The 23,926-nt window shown below is 46.7% G+C and overlaps 1 protein-coding gene and 1 non-coding gene across 2 annotated transcripts in view; both read left to right on the top strand.

Moving 5' to 3' along the window:
* The first annotated feature begins 736 nt into the window (after positions 1–736).
* The window catches only part of dpp6b (dipeptidyl-peptidase 6b), a 96,255-nt gene continuing 73,065 nt past the window's right edge, over positions 737–23,926 (top strand). The window contains exons 1-2 of the mRNA XM_061840198.1: positions 737–851; positions 19,447–20,027. Of these exons, the coding sequence (XP_061696182.1) occupies positions 19,842–20,027 (186 nt within the window). The 5' untranslated portion in view covers positions 737–851; positions 19,447–19,841. The remainder of the gene's footprint in view (positions 852–19,446; positions 20,028–23,926) is intronic.
* Positions 21,527–21,599, top strand: trnar-ucg (transfer RNA arginine (anticodon UCG)). Its single transcript has one exon. It is a non-coding gene; the product is annotated as a tRNA-Arg (tRNA).

The raw sequence follows: 23,926 nt of genomic DNA, 5'->3' as shown, positions 1-23,926 counted from the left end.
CGTTCTCCCTGTGCCTGCAAGGGTTTGGGTTTACTCCGGGCACTCCGGTTTCCTCCCACATTCCCAAAACATGAATTGCCCCTAGGTGTGATTGCGAGCGCGGCTGTTTGTCTCCATGTGCCCCGCGATTGGCTGGAGACCATTGACAGCTGGGATAGGCTCCAGCACTCCCTACGACCCTCGTGAGGATAAGTAGCAAAAGAAAATGCATGGATGGAAAATCAGTATGCGTGCACGTGACTTATAGAATTCAGTCAGCCGCAAAACACAACAAAATGTTTGCTTCGTGTGCTTCCAACATGCAAATTGCTGATAAATCTTCACTGTAATTCAGCGTGTTCTGTTTCTGGTGCCAACACGACACCGGTGCCGGATGCACTTTTTTTTTTTCATTTAATTTTTATTTGTATTTAAAGCAGCGATAAATCTCCAGAGCACAATAACGAGTAGTTTTTTCTCTCAGCCTTTCCCCCCATTTAACTTGGTGGAGGCAGTCAGTTGCAGTAGAAAAAATAAAAAATAAAAAAAAGAGAGAGACCAGGGGAGAGAGAGAGAGAGAGAGAGAGAGAGAGATGGTGAAGGACTGCAGCACTTTATTTTCTCCCCATTGTGACGAAGCGAGTGCTACAGGTGGAGCATTTCATCGAATCCCGTCGCTGCGTTGAAATGCGCGTTCAGTGACGTCCGCCCGGAGAAAGCAAAGCGCGTCCACGCCCCGTGTTTTTTTTTTGGGGGGGGGTCCGTGCACGCGCACCGCGCGCGCACACACCGCGCACCCGGACTCGGCTGCGAGGATGAACTCGTCAGCAGGTGCGGGCAACTACCGTCGGGCGTCCATCGTCGGGGAAAAGGTAATGTCACGCGTTTTGCGTTCGGGTGACGGTGACGTCCGTTTGTTGTTGTGTGTCGTGAAATGTGAAATTGTTTCTCTTTTTTTTTGGTCGTTTTGCAGTTTTACGCCACCGTAGCAAACAAATGTGTTGCTCGTCATGTATCTTGGCTCGAAGTTTTTTTTTTTTTTTGCAAAATGTTGACTTTTTTTTCACAGTAGAAGCACTCAGAGTACTCTTATGACTTTCTTAATAGTTGTGACGGATTAAGAAGACGGAGTGTCGCTGGTTAGCACGACTGCCTCACGGTCGATGGATAGGTTTCCAATTATGCCCTCCTGTGTGTTGCAGAGGTCAAAGGTGAAGTGTGAATTTTTTTTTCCGATCGTTAATTTATCCGATTTGGTCTAAGGGTGGTGGTGACACACAAGGTGGCGTAATTGGAAACCTATCCATAGGTTCTGGGTTTGAATCTCTGTTGTAGCCTTCGTGTGTGTAGTTTGCATCTATCTGTGCTGTTCAAATTCAGTTTGCTGTCACAATTATATGCATGAGGCCTCACAGTTGAGGAGTTGCAGGTTTGAATCCTATGTGGCATTTGATTGTCCTCCCCGTGCTTGCGCGGGTTTCGTTCCGGGTCCTGTGGCTTCCCCCCAAACATTTCCCAAGCATTCTTCTTGGGTGGCAGCACGGTGGATCAGCTGGAAAGCGTTGGCCTCAAAGTTTTGCGGTCCCGGGTGTGCGTGGGTTTCCTCCCTCTTCCCAAAAACATGTAATATTAATTGGACTCTCTAAATTGCCCGTAGGTGTGATTGTGAGTGCGACTGTTTGTCTCCATGTGCCCTGCGATTGGCTGGCAACCAAATCTGGGTGTAGCCTGCCTCCTACCCGTTGACAGCTGGGATAGGCTCCACCACTCCCTTGTGAGGATAAGTGGCTAAGAAACTGGACGGATGAATGGATTTTTCTTGGGTTCATTGCCGACTCTAAGTTGTGCTCAGTTGTGAATGCTTTTTTTTTTTTTTTTTTTTTGGGGGGGGGGGGGGGGGGGGGTTAAATGTGCCGAGAGACTGGCAGGGAATCCGTCCAAGGTGTTCCCTGCCTCCCCAACAAGGCTCCAGCTCACCCGTGAGATTAACCAGTTTAGAAAAAGGACGGGTGGACGTGTATATAAAATAGCAGACACAATTGCAAACGCTTGATATGAGGTGAACACTGATCAATTTGTGTGCTTTACTGTATATGATAAGTCGTAACAATTTGGAGACTAATTTCCATACGGCTGAACGCGAGTATGAATATTTAGTTTTGTGCCCTGTGAGTATGGCTGACAAACCAGTTCAGGGCGTCCCTTGCTCGCGGCCCCTCAGCAGGCCAAGCGCCCGTCGTGAAATGATGAATGATTGAGCGGCAATGCCAAATAAAGAAAATATGAATTGGATCGCAACAGCGTCGCCGACATCAACGTCAGCACTTAGCGATACTTTAAGACATTATTTGTCTTTGTCTTTTTTGATCAAGTTCCGCCTAACGCCGGCCGTGTGCATCTGCAAGATTGTGTAACGCCTGCTTAAGCTGAACGAATTTCCCCCCCTCGGTGGGAAAAAATATGAGCTCAATTCTTTTCTTTCATGTTGTCACGGCCCAGCAGTAGCACTCCCACAATGCGGCTTCAAGAAAGACTTAGAAGAAAGATCCAAAGTTAAAGTGAATTACGCAGACAGACGTTGCGCTCGGGAAAGGGAGGAAAAGAAAATGTGTCGGCGCATGAAACACTTTCCTTTGTCGACGCCGAGGAAGTTAAATCACGGCAAGCCCGTCTGCCGTCAGAGGCCGCGTCAGCCCGCAAATCGCTTCGGGTTCGTGCCTTCCAAGTTATCCCGACTATAAATGCGATTCGTTCGGCTTATCCTCATTAAGGTTGCCGGTGTGCCGGAGCCCTTCCCGGCCGACTTCGGGCAAAAGGCCACGACGGATTCCCCGGTTCTGTTGCCTGACAGTCACAGGGCAATGTCTGTTTTTCTTTTGCTTTTTTTTTTTTCCTTTCGGCTTGTCCCGTTAGGGGTCGCCACAGAGAGACGCGCAGGAGAGCAATTGGTGTGTCGTCTGGTAGGAAAGCGGAGAAGGACACCAAAATACAGGAAGTCATACAAGGGAAGAGATTGGCGAAGAAGAAGTGGGACACGGAGAGGCGAAAGGAATACATCGAGATGCGACGTAGGGCAAAGGTAGAGGTGGCGAAGGCTAAAGAAGAGGCACATGACGACATGTACACCAGGTTGGACGCAAAAGAAAAGGGAGAAAAGGATCTCTACAGGTTGGCCAGACAGCGGGATTGAGATGGGAAGGCTGTGCAGCAGGTTTGGCTGATTAAGGATAGAGATGGAAATGTGTTGACTGGTGCCGGTAGTGTGCTGAAGAGATGGAAAGAATACTTTGAGAAGTTGATGAATGGGGAAAATGAGAGAGAAGGACGAGTAGAAGAGGCAAGTGTGAAGGATCAGTTCTGCGGTTTTTTTGGTCAAAATTTGAAACAGTCCCAAGGTGTCTCAATAACATGTCTGTGATGTGTTTACAGTAAATTACTGGAGAATTAGATCACAATTTACAGGCAGGATATCTTGTTTTGCTGAAATCAGCCAGTTTTTAAGAGTCCACCGGGCCTCATCTCGCTTCGTATACGAATTTTCGACGCCGCTAATTTTATGGCTAACAGCGGGCTTGGTCTCGTTTGGTTATCTTGTTTTCTGCATCGCTCAGGATGATCTGGCCAATCTGTCGTCTCGCTGGCTAGTGTGTGCTGGACCGAACCGGGGTTTGGTGGGGGGGGGGGGGGACTGCAGACGGTCTCGCAGGCGGTCTCGCAGAAAAGATAACTATTTTTTTTTTTTTTTTTTTTACTTTTACACGTGATGGATCGGCCGGCACTGTCACTATACTGCAACTAAATCAGTCATTTTCACCATCTCTCCCCCTTCTTGTTTAGATTGTCCTTATGATATGGCAAAATATATCCAATTCATGTTTGACGTCCCACTTAGGAAAGAAGGTTTTCTGTCGTGAGGGGCACCTGCACACCTATCGGCTGACTGTTCGGGTGCGCCCGTGCGTTGTGCTGGTTTGCCCTCTGCTGGATTAGTCAGCTGTGACACACACGGCGACCGCAGTCGATGTCTCTTGGCGTATTAAAGTGCCGTCAAAACTTCAGACTAACCCTACAACGAGAAATCGGAGCTGATAGCCTCTTGTCCTTCTCCAAAATTAACATATGGAGTGCGACTGCGTTGTCGAGCTGCAAGGTTACGGGATTTGTTGCTTTTATAAGCTTCTGCTGCCGCCGCCTCTGCTGTGATGACGCCTTTCTTGTGTTGCTGTGCAAATGTTGAAATGTTCCCCAGGTCGATGCGTTTTCCCATCAAAAAAAAAAATAAGACGCTTGTGAGTGCATGTACGGGAATGTGTCAGTTCCCTGATAGTCGTTGCCTTTGAAAACCAAGCGTAAAACCACCACCAAGCTTCAATGCATTTGAAACAAATGTTATTCTGTGCCATTTCGCTATTTCCGGTTATTTAAAACCAACGAGGAGGGAATAAATGGCTACTTTTGATGTTATTTACACATGAGTTGCATCAAAATTTCTCAAATTCATTTCCTTGGCCCCGTGCCTCATTCCTCTGCAAAGTTTCATGGTCATCAGTTATGTACCGTACTTCCCGGCCTACGGAATGCACCTGGTTACGAGCCTCACTGAGTAAAGTATTTGTAAAGGAAATACCATTTGGTACATACGTACGCCGCAGCTGTGTATAAGCCACAAGTGTCCACATTGAAACCCACATTGAATCACAAAATATTTACAAAGAAAGATGGCACACAGAAACAGTTTAATACGAGCGCTAACGCTCGCGCCGCGCTCACGCTAGTTCCGGAGTTGTGCTAATGCTAACAGAGCCGGTTAAAATAAAACTTACCAGTAAATATCACTGAGACATGCCAGTAACACAGCAGCAACATGCTAGCACACAGCTAACAGGGCCGGTAAAAGTCACTTCCTCGGCACATATATTCCACCAGTCTCACTCTTACCTTTTCCGCTTCAATGCCCCCGTGTGGCTGTTAGGAAAAATTGCACAAATTAGCCGCATCACCGCATAAACCGCAGGGTTGAAAGCGTGTGTGTGGGGGGGGGGGGAGTTGCGGCTTCTAGGCCGGAAATTACGGTAGTTTTGCAGCATCCAAAATACACACGAATAATAGTTTTCTTGGCGTGTTACGTGCGCTGTCATAAATCGGTCACCTATTAACAGAAGCTAAAGATGCTAACACCGTTTGCTCATGCTAATCTGCGCTAACATCGCCGTCCTGCTTACCTATCGGCTTCGATGTGCAAATGAACCGATTGCGTCGTCCCATTTTTTTTTTTTCTTGCCGAAATTGTGAAGCGCTCGCTCACAGGCACATTTTCAGCAACGGGGTTGATGACAATATCCACTCGGTGGTTTAATTTCACACTTGACTTGATGGGCAAAGCAGCCACTCCGGCGACTCACCTATTTGTAAACAAGCTTTCAAAAAGTTGACTTTTTAAGGTAGCCAAAAAGTCAGAATGAGCAGACAAAATTTCCCCGGCACAATCTGCATACAACAAGGGCCACGGGAATAAAAAGTCTTTCAAATACATATTCTGTATTCTTGCCATGAGCCGTGCGTTTTTCCCCATCCAGCCCTTGAATCGGCTGCTTAAAATGTTTGTATTGCTGCTCGGCGCTGTCATTAGCGCCTGCAAAATGACTTTCAATTTCCTGACGCGTGTACACACACACTCGTACGCGCACCATATACACGCCAGGCGCAGCTTGATAGCATCTGTTTATTCTCGCCAATGACTTAGAATGATGATGTCGTGGCACACAATAGCACATTGTTCAACGAAATGAAATTTGGAGCCAAGCGAGGTGAGCCCGCCAGGAAGGGGCCCGAGCGCACGTCGTTTGTCTGCGCTAACTGCCGCCGAAGAGGCCGAGAAGCCCGTTCCGCCCGCCGGGACCTCCTCTTGCGTCGCTGAACTTCCCCCTGGGATGGCAGCGCTTCGTTCGTCTGCGACTGCCACCTGTGACGGATGACCTCAAAGCGCCCCCCCCGTGGGGAACGCTCGCATATCTCGTTACTGCACGTATCGCCGCTTATTGTTACTGTGACAGCGTCCTCGTGTGTGTGTGTCTTGGCCACACTCATTCCACCTTGAGCTCAAAGCGGAGCTGCTTGGGGGGTGGCTGACGAGCATAGCAAGTGCAGTGGAGGGAACTTTGCCCCCCCCCCCCAGAGGAGGAGTGCCGGTGGAGAATGCTTCGGGGCCGTTGCGCCATTGGGGGAGCGAGGTGCACTGCGGTCTGAAGGACGAGCTCATAGCCGCAAGAAGGGCACATAAAGGTTTTAGTGGCAGGGGATGGGGGGGGGGCAGAATGTGGAGTTTTACTGTGGAACTAATGCACATGTGTGCAATACCCTTCCCCCTATGATCACGCATTGATGTTGAGCTCATGTACTGCTCCAATTCTGTTTCTAAAAAATCACGGCTCAATGAGTTTATTAAAAGCAAACTTTGAATGATTTTCCGGGTCGTTATATTGGATATGCATATCGGTGCAGCTCAATAAATGAGAATATTGTGGACAACTTCATTGATTTCAATTTAAAAATTGAAATGCTTTTTTTTTTTTTGTACTGTAGATCAGGGGTGCTCTATGCGTCGATCGCGAGGCAGTCTTGAGACTTCAGCCAATGCTCCCTCGAAACTGTGCATGTGCGCGAGTCTCTTCGCAGATATTCTGCGTTGCGTGCAAAAAAAAAAAAATAAATCCAATGCAAATTGAAAGTATAACATACAGCTCTTAAAGACGTACACTCAGTACTTACTTAACCCATTAATGTGTTTAATAATGGCAGCGTCCACCACCGCTGCTTTAGTTAGCAACGCAGTCTTGGCAACGTAGAGCAAAGACGAGCTCGACGTGCTGCTTATGTTTACTTTTGATATTAATGGAGAAAGTTAAAAAAAGTAACGCTGTCGTTTTAAGATGCAATGACCGTCGGAGTATGTGAATAATCGAAGAAAAAGTGGTTAAACTCGATGAGATTTTCTCTTTTCCGAGCGGGAAAGTTCTCGTCTGAAGCCAAAGTAGAAAGTGCAGGATGAGATGGTGTGTCATTTTCAGATCCCACCTTGGCACAGCCTGATCCAGGATGAAAGCACAGACAATCCAGTGCACAAAAAGCTAATTCCGTATTTTAAATATACGAGGCAACATAACATTAACCTTAAAACGCGTCATCATCAACCTCCCCGTCGGTAGCTCACGAGAGGCGACCCGCTTGGAAAGTAGATGTTGGGGTAAAAAAAATTCTGGGCACCCCTCCTGTAGATAAACCTCGCACAGTGAGACATTTCATGATATCCATCCATCAATCCTGCCCCACCATCCTCGAGCCTTTGTCAGTAGACTGTGACCGTGCGGTGGCAGCTGAGCTTCCAGCCGATTGAAAACCCCAAATTCACCATCTCAAGAAAATAGAGCACTACATAAAAAAACAAACAAACAAAAAAAGACCGTGTATGTGTGTGCTATAAATTATGTAGGAATTGACCTTCTGAAAAGTGTGTTTGATGAATCTGTATCATAGGAGTTTCACTTTTTGAACTGAACTGTTCGATAAATGTCTGTTTACAAATGCCAAAAGGCTCGGTTGTACTTTTTCATGTGCCACGTAAACATCGGCGCCTCCTTATAGGAACCTTCAAAGGACAAAGGGATGCACACCAGAAGGTGGTCTCCTGAGCACCGAAACCTTTTGGCGTGCGCAAGAAATATGGCTGAGCTCCTTATCCTCACAGGGGTCGCGTGAGTTCTTGGAGCCTGACCCAGCTATCATTGGGCAGTAGGCGAATTGCGTGCCAGCCAATCGCAGGGCACATCGAGACAAACAGCCGCACTCACAATCACAGCTTGGGGCAATTTAGAGTCTCAAATTAATGTTGCATGTTTTTGGAATGTTGGAGGAAGCCAAAGTGCCCAGAGAAAACACATGCAGGCAGAAGGAGAACCTGTGAGGCCAGGTTTGAATCTCGGTCCTCAGAACTGTGAAGCAGACGCTGTAAACTGTCGCTCCAACGTGCTGCCAAAGAATTACGTTTTATTTTTAATTTCCTCCCATATTCCTGTGGAGGTCTGTAATTCCGGACATCTCGCATCCGTTTCTCTCTAAATCAGCCTTCAATTTAGCTCCCTAAAACTGAAACTGCTTGTGATATTCTTCATAAGCAGCCAAAATCCTCGCACGTGGACGCATCGACACCACGTGGTGTTCAAGCACCTGCACTTTTGCCCTTGATAGGGGGGAGTGGCCTTTTTGCTGCAGCCCTTTTTTTTTCCTTCATACATCAATATTTAAAAATCTGAATGACTCCCTCTGTCATCAATTTGACCCAAAGTGTTCTGATGACTGATAGACATTTATTTGAGTTCTTGGGAGAATTATACGTAAGCTACCGATTGGCGCCCAGCGCCGCTTCTTCTCCCTCCTCCTCCTTTTTTGTAATACTTGATGTGCAGTTCTCGGTAATGCCACTGGCAATATTCTCTCTCTGTGACGATGAATGACTTCGCTTTCTTCCTGGTACATCTGATGCATTTGAATTTATTTTATTTTTTGTACAATTCTTCCGACTCATATCTTTGAATAATGAGATCTATACGGGGGTTGGCTTGGGTTGCAAGATGGAGTTCAAAATGGTCAGGAAAAGTAAATAACACTAATACTAATTATACTAATGTTACCAAATGTTTACTGTACTTCAGTCACTCACATTTGACGAGCGCGTTCGCGTCCGCACGCCGTCGCACTCGCAAAACTGCACAGTCGAGCACGAAAAATCACGTGTAAAATTTGTTACGAGTAGAAATAAAAAATGGATATTGAAAGACGATGCTTATTTTGTGTAGTCTTGACATTAATTTACGTGTTCATTTCATAAACGTAACATAACTTAACAAGCCTGCTCCTAAACAATCAGTATTCACCCGGAAACAGGAATTGCAAGTTCACCGTGCTGAGCGTGTTCGGAAGTGACGCAGAAAGCGCATGTTCCGAGCCGCTTCACGTACGAAAGTCATCAACTTCGTGAGCCACGACAAAGGAAATTCACTTACGCCAGGGGTGCTCAATGCGTCGATAGCGAGGCAGTTTAGGTTGATCGTGTGACGGCGTGCCCAAAAAGAAGTTCAACTATCATCCACCTCGTCGTTTGATTCAGGTGTCGCCAATACGTCGAACGTACGCACATAAAAAACGGGTTCTAGCAAGCCGGCTTCCTATTTTCGGCAGTCGCGGCGATGCACGCACCCTTTAAAAATGTCCCCGTCCCTGCGTGGGTTTACTCCGGGTGGGCACTCCGGTTTCCTCCCACGTCCCAAAAACATGCAACATTAATTGGGCACTCTAAATTGCCCCAAGGTGTGATCGTGAGTGCGGCCGTTTATCTTGATGTTCCCTGAAATCGGCTGGCAACCAGTTCAGGTTGTACCCTGCCTCCTGCCCGTTGGCAGCTGGGCTAGGCTCCAACACTCCCCGCGACCCTCGTGAGGATAAGCGGCAAAGAAAATGGATGGATGGATGGGTATTGGGTAACAACTACATACTCAGTAAGTTATTTTAAGGTGTAGAGATTCCATGCCTAATCACACCCGCAACTTTTTATCTGCGGGCATGACCGGTGGACCACACTTGTAACTTTTTATCTGCGGGCATGACCGGTGGACCACACTTGTAACTTTATATCTGCGGGCATGACTGACCACACCCCTACATTTTTCAAATGTGACTGACTGCTGTACACGCTTGGTGACTTTTCTCTTGATAGGGTGGCGGACAACTCCAGAAAACTAACGCTTTGTTTGCAAGCAAATGAAGTCATTTCCATAATGTGTCCCTTCTAATATGTCCGTTGAAGTAATTTTCCATGTCATTGATTTATGTCGTCTTGACAGCTTTTTTTTTTTTTTTTTTTTTTGCATTCCGCAAAATCAGCAGAAAAGTGACAAACGGAAGGAAATTGGAACGTGAGCAAGCAGAGCACCGCTGCACGTGCAAGTAAATAGAAGAAGTCGTGCAATTCAAGCCTCGTTGTGCACCGTTACTTCCCCGTCAGGCCGCAACGGCGTAACGCGCGGCCGTGACCTTTTTGTACTCATTACGGCGCCGGTGACGTACCGGGAGCCATCAGCGCCCGTAATGGTTGGAGGTATATGTCAGGGCGGTAAATGTGACAAAAAAAAAAAATGTATCACTGGGGCCGGGGGTTTGTTTAAAGGACCGCGGAGAAATGTCACGGCACAAAATCGGCTTGTTAACTGTACCGGCTGAAGCTACGTACAAGCGCCGTGTTTGTGCGCTTTATTCTTCCCCTCTTCAGTCACTGCAGAGTAATTACTCTTTGTGACGGAACCTTATCTTGTGTGGCGCACATGCAAATATGAACTTTATTTCCCCTTTCATACCAGGAAGTGGGGCGACTTGACAAACACAGCTTTATTATATGCCGCGGAGCAATTCCCAAATGGCTTTAATAGTCGTGTTTTACCAGCCAGTCGTATATTTTCAAACTGCGGCTTCAGTATTGGGAGGTCGCGCAAATCAAACTTGTAAAATAGGAGCGGACACCCCTGCGGCCATTAGTGATGACGGCTGCGCGGAACGGGGCAGATTCATGAGGCTCGCTCTTCACGCGGCGCCGTTTGGATATGACTATTTATGCCGGGCCGTCAAATCTCAAACCTATTAGTACCACAAGGGGTAAAATGAATAAAGTTCAGTTGGCTGCTCGAGTTTACATTTTCTTTTTCCCCTCTTGCTAAAAATCGCATTACTCAGAGGATGGAGCCCCCACACAAAAAAAAAAAAAAAAAAAAAAAAAATCTCCAAAAGACGTGAATTTCAAAATGCCGAGCTGCAAATTAGCAGGGGTGCGCTGAATTTTAATGTTGTGCCCGGAGAAAAGCCAAGCAGGGATGAGGTGAACATGCAAACTCCACGTGGCAGGGCTGGGATTTGAACCCCGGTCCTCAGAACCGTGAGGCCAATGCTGTACACCACCGTGCCGCCTCCAAAAAATATATATTTTTCTGAAAATAATGGCTTTTTTTGTCCTACAAAATATATATTTTAAAGAATAATTTTCCCCCTAAAACTACCACTTTTAGGAGAATATAACTCTCAATATATAATAAAATATACATAGTTTTATTGGAAAAGAAAGACTGCTAATATTTTTCATTTTATTTAAAGGTATGATTTTCTCATTTTTTTTCTTCCAAAAAAGAAAACTTTAAGTATGATTTTTCTATAATTCTTATATATTATATATATATATATAATATATATATATATACACACACAAACTGTATACATGTGTATATGTGTGTATGTATGTATGTATATATGTGGTGTGTGTGTGTGTGTGTGTGTGTATACACGTGTGTGTGTGTGTGTGTGTATATACACGTGTGTGTGTGTATATACACGTGTGTGTGTGTGTATATACACGTGTATGTGTGTGTGTGGTGTGTGTGTATATACACGTGTGTGTGTGGTGTGTGTGTGTGTGTATATACACGTGTATGTGTGTATATACACGTGTATGTGTGTGTGTGTATATACACGTGTGTGTGTGGTGTGTGTGTGTGTATACGTATATGTATGTGTGTGTGTGTGTATACACATGTATGTGTGTGTGTGTATATACACATACGTGTGTGTGTGTGTATGTATGTATGTGTATATACACATATACGTGTGTGTGTGTGTGTGTGTATGTATGTATGTATTGAAAAACATTACATTCCTATAACATTGACTAAACAATACGATTATGAAAATACATTTTCTTGATAGGATTGTGGCTCAGCAGATGACGGTGTTGTCCTCACAGTCGTCCGACGAGAAGTTTTTTCTCTGTGCCCTGCGATTGGCCGGCAACCAGTTGAGGGTGTCCCCGCCTCCTGCCCCGAGTTAGCTCCACCCTCTCTCCACTCTTGTGCGGATGAGCGGCTCCAACTTTTTATATTTGCGGAACGCTGGCCTCATGCGCTCGTGGCGACGTGTTCCCGCTCTTGCTGTGATCGATTCGCACAGTGAGGTGCGTGGGAAGCCCCCCCGGCCCCCTCCCGCCCCGGCGCTGTTCGGGACCCCGGGGTCATCCCCTTCCCTCACCGGAGGTGTGGGAGAAGTGAAAGTCGCGTCCTCTAAGGCTCGAGTGTTGAGGAGCCCGACTTTAGCATGCGGCGCACGGAGGGGAGGGGGGGGGGGGGGTTGTGCGGTCGCGGGGGATGTCTGCTGGCTGGGCGTGATAGCAAATGAGCAAAAAAGGAAGGAAGAAGAAAAAAGGGAGTGCTGTCCACTGATTATGCCCTGCGCACAGCGATATTTCCCCATTATCTTCCCTTTTTAGCACGTCATTGACTTCGTCTTATGTCTCCTACGCGGCACAGAATCGCTCAAGCCTCGCCGTCGCCCGTCAGTTGTCCGGCTCGCAACTTCATTGGGGAAAAACGGGAAAAAGTTAGCAATTATTGTGTGAGGTTATTAGCTATAGTAGGTATTGTTGTTAGATTTTATACAGAAACTAAGATACAGCATTTTTTGTGTCATCTTAAAAAATTAATATTTTCAAACCTCCCGTCATACTGTGGATCAGTGTTGCTACCGCATTCCGACGTGCTCTTATGAAAATTAAGTGTAGGTTTTGATTGACGTTTTAAATTCATGTTACAGCGCATGCCAAATTGACCCATCACCACTGTTACCTCTTCGCTGCGCAACTGCGCATTTGCGCACTTGTCGCACACTCTCAGCGCAGAAGCGGAAAACAGATCCAGCGCAGTGAATGACGTCTTTTCTTTCTTTTTTCTTTTTTTTTTAAAAGACCTGCTGTTCGGCCACACACTCTACTTCCTAGTTTACCTGACACCCCCCCCCCATTTTAAAGGGGTACACTCATAATTACAAACACCAGGGTAAGTGAATAATAGAAGAAAAAGTGGTGAAACTGGATGAGATTTTCTTTTTTTTTTTTTTAGTAAAAAAAAAAAATGTCTGCTCTGAAGCCAAATTAGAAAGTACAGGATGAGATGGTGTATAATGTTAAAATTCCACCTTGGCACAGCCTGATTGAGGATGAAAGCACAGATGATACATTGCTCAAAAAGCTAATTATGTATTTTAAATATAGGAGGCAACATAATATTAACCCTAAAACTGTTTTGGAGCATCATTCGTCTTTCAACATGCATTGCAAAAGATATTCTGCAAGCAAATAATTCAGTTTTACACCAAGAAAAACAGACGGGGATATCATTGTGGGTTTAAAAAAAAAAAAGAAACAAAGTTGGAAGCGACATTTTAAATTTATAGTTAAAAGTTGGCTTGCTATTTATTTGTATTGTAATGTAATTTTTTTGTTTGTTGACATTTTCATTGTAAGTTTTCAAAAAACACAAAATCGTTCTTAAAAATGTTCTGATGGGAATGTAATCCGAACCTTTGAAGGAGCCGTGTAACTTCAATGGATGACACTAATTGATCCCGGTGCATACGCCCGATGTTGCTCACGGTGGTCAAAGGGGGCGCTAACGGGCTTTGTGTGTTTGCTCACACACCTAAAAAAAAAACAAAGAGCGAATGTTGCCCATCACATTTTTTTTTTTTTTTTTAGTAGTGAAACTTTTTTTTTTTTTCTGCGAGCAATTTGTTGCCACACTCTGGCCGACTGGTAAACCTCACGGGTCAAAGGTCGCGAGTTCTAATCCGACCTCTGGCCTTCCTATGCGGCGTTTGCACGTTCTCCCTGTACCTGCGTGGGTTTATCGCTGGATACTTCTTTTTGGGATGACATCGCAACAGTACCCCCCCCCCCTTCTGACATCGAATCCAAAAACGGTACGGTTCTGTTTTTCTCGGGTCGTCATAGTCCCAGGTCCTAACAAGAATTCTTGGAAGTTTTTGGGTCCAGAGATCGGTTTTTCGGGGAGATATTTTCTCAAGGATCTCTTCTAATCCTTCGCTATTCACACATAACCGTGTGTGCTCCTGCTATAGGAATGACATTTTTAATGAGATCGTACCAAAACCGACATAAATCTCTTCCAAGAATAGAAATATTTCCCCACTATTGTGGGATTAAAGTCAAGGGTTATCAAAAGATTGATAATTTCCTCATAATGTAAGAAGTGAATCCCAAGAATACAATTGTATTCTCGTGCTATTACGCCTTTTCATCCTGGAACTGACACTTTTACTGTCTTAAAAAACAAAAAAACAATGGCATAAAAAAAAAAAACAAAATCTGCCAGCAAAAATTGGACTTTATTCATGTAATAATCTTCCTTTTCTGGTGTGCAGAACCCCGCGGGACTCGGGCTCTCAGGTTTAGCAGCACTGATCCCGAAGTTGCATTTCTAGTTTGTGCCCACTTTAGTCCAAGTACTCTTATTTATGATTATTTTAATCATAGAAGGAGAGTTAACTGTCTACAGTCAATTACGGGACTGTGTGCCTGAATGACAGCTGGAAGATGATTTATAATGTGTTCAATTCAGCCAACAGCAGATGTGTATACACACACACACACACACACGCGCGCATCAGGATGATGAGCCATAAATAAGGAAACGTGTTGCCGCGGTTGACTTGGCATCGCATCCTGGGAGATCATTAGTGTCCAAGCAAAGTCGCGCAGAAAATGCTTGAAAATGTAATTACGGCTGTAACTAAATCCAATCCATTTTCTTATTGAGCCGGCCGATGTTCGGCAGGAAATGAGAGATTCCCGCGCCCTCGCCAAACCTTTCGATTGACCGATCTCGCGTTTTGCTTCCACCCAATTAATTTGCGTCACTTGGCGGGTGTGATGTGAACGCTTTATGGCATTTGCTAACAAACACGCTTGCGAGCCTCTTTTCAAAGCGCCGTGACATTGTTTGCTGTCAGCGACGCGTTACATTTTTCCTAGCTGCGCAATAAAAAAAAAAAAAAAATGCAGCATTTGAAAGTAAGGAACGTAAAGCTTAAAACCATCATTACAGTTTGTAGCTGATGAGTTATTTCTCTAATTGTCTTTTTGTCGTCCTTTCCCAGAGTCCGTCGTCGAGGGACGTGTTTTAGTGTACGACAACATCTGTGCGTCTTCGCTAAAGCAAATCTCCTCGTCGCTCGGGCGCAAGCGTGCCAGGAACAAAGTAAATCGTGTTGTCGCGGCGTGTCAGAAAGTTTTACTTTTCCAGCATCTGCACCGACTTCATTTTGTACTTGGCCTCGAGTGCGTGTCATCACACCTCCTTGTTGACGAAATAATTAGGGAGGATGTTGCATGAAAGCGTCAGGCAAGCAATGCGTTGCAACCAGTGAACGACTGATGTCATTTTGGGACTCTCTAAGTCATTCCGAGCATAAACATCTTGTAAGAATTCCCTGAAGTGTCATCTCGGTTTTGTAATTACTCGCGGCGACGTTGAGTTTGTTGGTGACTGCAGTTTTTCTCGTTTGTACCGGAGGGAATCGAGCGGCCGTGCAGTTGATGCCGGCTGCCCGGCGATCGGACCGTCTGACCCCCGTCGTCTGGCGGGGAAGCGTAGACGAATGTCCGGAGTCTCGGAGAAAGATTATTTCCCCGAAGGGGTGCCCAGAAGCATTTGGGAGGCGGGGAAACGGCTAAACTCCTGCGGAAGAGCAATCCAGGCCGCTATAGAGGGAGTCCTCAGTCTACGACTGAGATCCGTTCTTGAGTATCGACTTAACTCGAATTTCGACTTAAGTCGGATTCCGCCATTAAAATCAGAATTTACATCAAAACACCAACAAATGATGAACAAGATGACGTACTTAGCATTACTGCTGAGAAGTGGATGGAGAAGAAGACAGGGAGGCGGCGCTTCGCTATTAGCTTAGCGAAGGAACCTGGTCCTCAATCTTCTCCATCTCGACAAGTATCAAAGAACCTCGTTTTGAGATCATTGTATCTGACATAGGAACAGAACCCTTCATTACGTACGCTAAAATACGGACTTTTTCTTTAATAATTGTCCCCACGGCCGACCGACTGAAGCCTTGGTGGTCTTGGTGTCTCTCCTTTCTCCGATCTTTTTACGATCTTGAGCTTCATTTTCCATGGTCGTGGATTTTGTTTTGGCTGCAGAAGCATTGCTAAAAGACACGGCTTTGGTCTTTGGGGCGATAATGTCCCACAAGGAGGGCGAAAAATGCGAAGATACTCCCGGCGCACAAACGGGGACAAGCGTTAGCCAGACAAAACAGGCGGATGGGGGACGGGCCTTGTAAAGTCGAAACGTCTTCGGTCGAGACCGTCTTACCCTGAGGACTCCCTGTAGACTTCTGCTAAAATGTATTCAGCGAAATGAAACAATACGTTCTCCTTTTGGAATCAGCACTGTGCCTCATACAGCAGCTAAAGGAGAGGGAGGACTGGCTGGAGCACACAAAGGAAATGACGAGAAAATGACTCGACTCTTTGCAGTTGTTAGAGGAGCCTAATGGCACTAAATGGAAAATTCAAACAGCGGGATTCCACAGGAGGTTCCGAGACACACCACAGTCCTGTCCCAGGGTTCCGAATCCCCTCCCCCTCCTGTGAAGATGGCTCGTTTTTTTTTTTTTTCCCACAAATACGTAGCGATAGGTAGAATGTGGTCCGGACACGACGACGGAGATTTGAAGTCGTATTCCTGGCAGGGCATCGGAGCTGCTCTGCGAGCCGTAAAATCAACCGCAACGGGGTGTGCGCGATGCGGACTCTTGTGGACTCCAAATGACTTCGGCCTTCAGACACCAGATAGAAAAATACACTTTGATCAACTAAAAAAAAAAAAAAATGAAAATGGGAGGTTTAGTTAGTGCTAGCAATTTTGGCGCATTGAAGAGTAATGAGAAAGTCAAATCTCTACCCATGAGATCTCAAAACACTGGAAAGTACAAAATATGAATGCATTTTTTTCCCCCCACAAACGGTTCCAGCTACCCGGCGCACAAGTGGTTAGCACGTCTGCCTCTCAGGTCTGAGTTTTGGGTTTGGGATATCGGCTCTGGCTTTCCCGTGTGGGGTTCGCGTGTTCTCCCGACGCTCGCGTGGATCTTCCGCGCCTCCTCGCGCTACCTCCCACTTTCCACTAATAATACTTTATATATCATATTTTATTTTCTGGACCTGCTGAAATCAACATTCATGGCCTCATTCTTGCCCTCATTCCCTCCCAAATGCCGCCGGGCCAATGGCAGTGCCGTCTTTCGTTACCATGACAACAGAGGGCAGAACCTGAGCTAGCTAACTGGAGCGGCTTCGCGGGCTGCCTCTCGCCAGTGAGTGTATGCGATCCAGTTAGTGTGTCGGTCGTGTTTGGACGGGGCGTTGGCGCAGAATGGCAGCCACGCTTACGTCAGACTGCCCCCTGCAGGGCAGTTGCGGCAATGCAAATGACTTATCATCACCAGGTGTTACTAAAAAGTGAATGAATAATTTATGCATATGTCTTTGAGTGCCTGGAAAAGTGTTGAATACATTAAGTGTATTGAAAATATGTATCATACATCGGGAAATTAACATACTCTTAAAAGTAAATTGGAAATTCACCAGCGTTGAAGCTTCATGTGACTGATTTAAAATGTTTAAAAACATTTTTTTAAAGCTCCTGTGTGCACATTTACGACGTCTTTTGTCTTCCGATATTTGTCAAGTAGCATACGCGGCCCATTACTCCCAAGTTTTGTTTTTGAGCGGATCGTTCCGAGCTACCGTCAACAATCGTACGTTTACGATTGCGCGCCGCCTCCTGTTTAGTGTTCGTGCGACAGCAGCTGGCGCGTCGCTCGCCTCGGACCTTCGATACTGCAGCCGCGTGCCGCTCGGCTGCATGCGAACGCCAAACAGGCAAAAGAAGTAGTTGCAAGATATTGCCACAAAATAAAATAAAACGTCTCATCAGTGACAATGAAGACTGAGCATTGTGACCTTTGATGAAACAAATCATAAAAAAGAAAGTGTCATATGCCGTATGTCTGAAAAATCATTTATCTACAGTGGATAGAAAAAAAATCTACGCACCCCTGGAAAAAATGACATTATAGATATAACTGAGATAATCTGTTTGCACAAGTGTGCACACCCTCTTCAAACTGCAGACGTGGCTGTGTTCTGAATGAACCCATCACATTCAAACGCTTGTTAAATGGGAGTCGGCACACGCAGGCCACACACATCCCAAGAAGTATTTATCATGCCAAGTTGGCTCATTCGAGAACAATTCGTTTAAAAAAAAAAACTGTCGCAGAGGTTTACGGAGGTTAAGTCCAGGCGCCATCGCTTCCGTGGAGACGGCTGTCGTCTTTTGTTTTTTCATAGTTAATGAATGTGAGTTTGTGTAAAACCAGGGGTCGTATATTTAAATATTGGTATTTGTATTGAATACTTGCTGAAAAGATCGATGGATCCCGGCAAAGGTTAACGTGTGTCCGAACACGCTTCCGCGTTCACGAGCCGTCAACCCGTCACTATGTGGGATTTATTCTTGATTGAGAACAGATCCAGCAACGAAGTATTCGTACGCGTCCAGACTTTTCTACGCTTTCAAACTCTTCCGTGTAAATCTGGACGACTTATTCGCCGGATAAACGTGTGTGTCCAATTGTCCAAGACAAGCGGAAGCGGGTGAACAGTCCAATTTCTTATCGGTGAAAACATCGACTTCGGCATTAAATATGGGTCCTCTATGCCGAGTTTATCTAATTTTTCCACATACCTTCGTTTGTTTTCACCTTCTAAACGTCCAACGGTATCGGACAAGACTTCGTGCCGTCGTGCCGTAAGACATATTTTCGTTTCGTCTCAGCGGACTTCGCATTGAACAACGCTTTCCTTGACCGGCAATATGGCCAGTCACGTGACTTCGGTGACGTAGGTGCACGAGCTCAGCAGACGCCTGACACTTTTGTGTCATTTTTTTCTTTTCTTTTTCTGAACTGGTTGCCAGCCAATCGCAGGGCACATTGAGACAAACAGCCGGACTCACAATCACACCTAGGGCCAATTTAGAGTGTCCAATTAATGTTGCATGTTTTGGGGATGTGGGAGGAAACCGGAGTGCCGAGAGAAAACCCACGCACGCACTGGGAGAACATGCAAACTCCACACAGTTGGGTCCGGGATTGAAACTGGGACCTCAGAACTGTGAGGCCGACGCTTTACCAGCTGACCTACCGTCCCGCCCTGTCAATTCATATTGAGCATATTTATCACTGAAAATGCGGAATTTTGTTGACTGTTCTGTTGACATTCTCCCTGCCAGCCTGTCGTAAATCCGAATGCCACAGAGAGGCACTCGAGCTCCGTTGTGGGACCGTATAAGCAAATAGTTGTCACAATTACATCTCTTAAAAAAATGAAAAAAAAAAAAAAACCCCCACATTCAAAATGGAAAAAAAAAAAAAAGTGAATGATATGTGATCAGAGATGACGTCCGTGCGTAAAGAGACTGCGTGGCTGTTGCCTCATTGCAGCTCACTTCGCATGCAGCGTGCGTGTGCAGCAGCAGCAGCAGCCTCAGCGCGTCCTTCACTGGCTTCACGAGTGACGACGACAACATCGTGGACCCCAACACACGCGCACCTTTTTTCTTCTGAGTATTGTCACGTGCGTTGCGCTTGCGGAAAAATGGTCCATGTGACCGCAAAGCGGGCGCGTCCGCCTCTGAGCCGCCGCTGGTGACACCGCGGACGTGGGACGGGAGGGGCGACGGCCAACGCGGTGTGCATGCAGAGGAGGACGTGCAGCGCATCGGACAAAGCGGAAGAGGACCGCCGTGCCGATATTTCGCACGTCGCTGCCGCTGCTGCAGGAGTCACGCGCCCTTCTCGCGCCGAGCGGACCGCGCGCGCGCGCCCGTGCCCGTACCATGGCTTCCTTGTACCAGAGGTTCTCCGGCAAGATCAACACCGCCAATTCCTTCCCGCTGCGACCCGAGGCCAGCCGCCTGCTCGGCGCCCAGGCGGCGGACGAGGAGCGCAAGACGCCGCCGCCGCCGCCGGATGCGAGACTGCCCGTCCGCTGCCACAGGAAACGCACCCGGGACGACGAGGACGTAAGCTTGGCCCGCCGCGTCACGATCTCTGACCCCGCTCGCTGGTGCTTTTTTTTGGGTCAAAGTTGACATCTGTCGCGACTTTTGAGTGACGGCTGCGCTCGGGGTCGGCTGAAGATGCAGAGAAACGTCCTGACATGGAAGCTGCTTTTCCTGTTTCTGTCGGGGAAACTACAATACTCGAACGACGGAATGTTTGTGACGGTATATCGAGAGAATCTGCGGGTAAAATATTCCGAGCCAGGTGGCATAGTGGTTAACGTGTCTGCCTCGCAGTCATGAGGTCGTGTGCTCGTCTCGCCTTCTCCCACATTTCAGAAACGCTTCATCCAAGACTCTCAAATTGCCCGTTGGTGCTTTAACTGACTGGCGACCGGTTCAGGGTGCTTCGCGCACGCAGCTCAAAGTCAGCCGGGATCGGCTCCAGCTGGCCAGTGACCCTAAATTGCTGTTGAAAATGATCAAAATGTGGGTGCTGAACCCTTTCACTGGGCATGATCTGGGTGTTTCTCACCCACCTCTGGCGCAACGACCCTCGGGACAGGATCAGCTAATTCTTGGTTTCCACATATACCTCGCAGTCAAAAGTTCTGGGTTTGAATCTGGACTTCTCCTCTGTGTTTGTATGGTTTCTCTCCCAAGATTGCAAATTGTCCATAGGTGTGGTGGCGCCTGGTGACCGTCCTGGGTGTGCCTCGTTGCTAAAATGAATAGACAGATAAGGATTTTTTTTTTTTTTAATAATAAGAAGCATCTTCCCGAGGTTTTATTTGGTTTTAGAATTGCAGCGCGTGTTGTGTGTGGCCCACAACTTGCAAAGGGTGAATTTGAGACTAAGTAAGATCACACTGTTAACATTTTTATGTCATAAAAGCAACAAAGGAGTAACTCTTCTCCATTTGGCAATTTGGCTTCTTTTGTGTTCGCTGGCAGGATTTGATTAATTTGCAAGAATGTGTAAACACGGCCACGCTGACCTGCGCGCGAATTCATTTGTTACAAGTGGCCCGTTAGAGCCGAAGCAGTTGCGTGGTCATAAATCTCCATTTGTGACCTCCAATAAGATAAACGGAGCCTGTCATGGTTGCGAAAAGCCTCGCGGTGACGGTAAACGCGCGTGGCGGCGCTTGCGTCGAACAGCTTGCTATTTAGTTATTGCATCCAAAAAAATCACTTCATTAGGCGCAGCTGCAAAACGAAGGCGGGGACGCCGTAAAATTTCGCAAATGACCGTCGTTAAAATTCATATTCTGCGCGAGGCGAAATAAAAGCTAGCGGCCGGAGGAATTGCAAACCGCGGACAGGCCGGTGGCCAGGACTTGTGGTCGCGTTTAGGTTTTGGTCGTGCGCGTGGTGAACTGTCGAGTGTCAAAAGAAGTGCAAGAAGAAGAACTTGGCCCATCACAATCAAACATTGGACGTCCAACAAACAAATAGGACATCCGGTGACATTTGCATTTAAGTCCTGACATTTGTGCCTTTCACTTTGCCAAAAGGAGTCACTGATGGTGTAGTGGTTCACACGCCTGCCTTCGGTGCAGGGCAGCGTGGGATCGATTCCCGCTCAGTGATGGTGTCGATATCTGCCCTGCGACTGACTGGCGACCAGTTCAGGGTGTAGTTCGCCCAAAGCTAAAGCTAGGATAGGCTCCGGCTTTCCCGTGAGCGTTGTGAGGATAAGCGGCTTGGATAATGGATGGACTTTGCCAAAAGTTGAACGTTACCGTTCACTCATCCCGTGAAACTGCAATATTCAAATATGTGATGTTGCATCGCCGCTGTGATGTAAAATGGACATCGAAATTGTTGCATCGCTGGCTTTCCTGCCCACCAATCAAAGTTTAAATTTCAGCAACCTCCCGACCAGCCGATCTGCGTGAATTCCGCGCACAAATGCTGCCCCCATGAATAGAAATGCTTTTATTTTATTTATGGGCACTTTTTTTTTTTTTTTTTTTAAAGAAGTTGAGGCTCTCCCATCAGTTTCCCTACTTTCACCCTTGGTTGTCGTGGTAACAAAATCTATACAGTACCCGCCATTGGCCCAGTAGTGGATAGGGTGTCAACTTGCGAGTTTTTTTTTTGGAGGAAACTGCCGATCTTAAGCTCCGCCCCCCTCAGCTACAGTTGCCGTGTCCCACAATCTTCCAAAATGGCGACTAAACAGAACATGTTTGAAGTCGATTCTCAAACGCGTATTCCAGATAATATTGCGGTGTGTTTTTTTGCCAAATGCGCCGGACTTGTCCAAGAGAGTTCTACAGAGAGGTCTCAACTATTTCACGCAAGGCTTTGTACACGGAATTAAGATTTTGGACGCAGCAGGACGCAATGTCAGAGTTACAGCGAAACGTTGGCGATCGATGCAAAAAAAAAAAAAAGTTTGGCGCCCCAGAAACTTCATATTGAAATCCAGTAGGATAAAATAGTGGAATTGTACTACGCATGTAAAGCAGAGTGAGTACTTTGGACTTGGAAAGATCACGAGTAATATCATTGTAGCCTTTATAATTTATTTGACTTGGCTTGTAATGGAACCCAGTGGTCTGTCTTAAAATTCTGATGTGATGCAAATAGACATTTCTCTTGCATGACATGGCGCGTCTACGTATCCCTAACCCGACTCTGATATTGTCCACATTTAATTGTACGTGCGGTCTCCCGCGAGCCATAATCCATCGTGCACACTTGGTCGAGTTTTAGGCTTTGGAAAATGAATCAAGCGGGCCCCAGGATATCTTTCATCAGAATTGCACGTTCCCCGAGCGCATCTGAGGACCGTTTTCTTGGTAACATTCACTTTTCCAAGCGCCCGCTACCGACAACCAGCATTGCATTTGGGACAACATGGCGGCAGGGGCGTGTCAAGACGATGCGGCTATCTGATTGGCTGTTATTATACGAGTGATTGACAGCTTGGAAATGTCCATTGTTTTGTGTGTTTAAAAAAAAAATGCACAATATATCCTTTGTAGCCCAACTGAAAGGTCCAAGTGAGTTTATGAGCATACTGCAGTCATGTTCCAGATAACGATCGCAGTACTACTCACTTTGCGAGTTCCCTGCCCGATTCTTGTGTAATTAAAAGAAAAATCCACCCAGGTGGTTGTTTTGATTGTCTTGAGGTTGCATCAAGGCCACGAAAAGCGCTCCTGATTGGGATCGTTGGCTGTTTTACTGATTTCATCCCCAAAATGGCCACCGCCGCAGATATTTCCCCGCATTACGGACGTCCGGCGCGCCGTTCCGCAGGCCGGAGCTGGCCGTCAACAATACGTCTGCTCTTTAGCTCCCCGCAGCCCGGCGCCCGTTTAATGAGGCGCGGCGTTCCGACGAAATGCCAACAGTTGAACTCGGTGTCGGTCGCGATCCGACGCCGATTTGCGACGCAACGTTAACCTTGGGGTCACCTTTGCCCCCCCCCCTGAATTGAGCAGCCCACGGGCGTGAAATTGCTTGAAGCCACCCACCGACCCGTAAAAGCCGTGTTCAAAGTTTGCCGTTGTTGTTATTTGGCGAGTCGGACCGGAACACGGGAATGGTGTTAGGCCGATTTCCATCTGCGTGTTCTTCGCCGCGTTTTGGGGTCTTTGCGCTGCGGCATCGATGAAGTGCGAGCCGCGTTCTGCTGCCGAGTGGCGTCGCTGAGAGGAGATCGGCATCCGTTCTTTCCGCTTTTCACTCCCTCCGCTGCGAGTGAAAGCCCGCGTGTGATTGATTATCGTGTGTGGAAAGAACACGGTGACATTTAATAGCAGGGGTGCATCCGAGATGTGGGCCACGTTGACACTTTTAGACAAACATTTCATCCGCTTTTGGAATGCGCTGATTGATGGCATGTGAAGTATTTGCGGCGGAGTTTGGGAGGTTGAAGAAAGTGCTTTCCCCTCCATATTATT

This window comes from Syngnathoides biaculeatus, chromosome 13 (genome assembly GCF_019802595.1).
Source record: "Syngnathoides biaculeatus isolate LvHL_M chromosome 13, ASM1980259v1, whole genome shotgun sequence".
NCBI lineage: Eukaryota > Metazoa > Chordata > Actinopteri > Syngnathiformes > Syngnathidae > Syngnathoides > Syngnathoides biaculeatus.
This window is presented reverse-complemented; position numbering and strand designations above follow the sequence as displayed.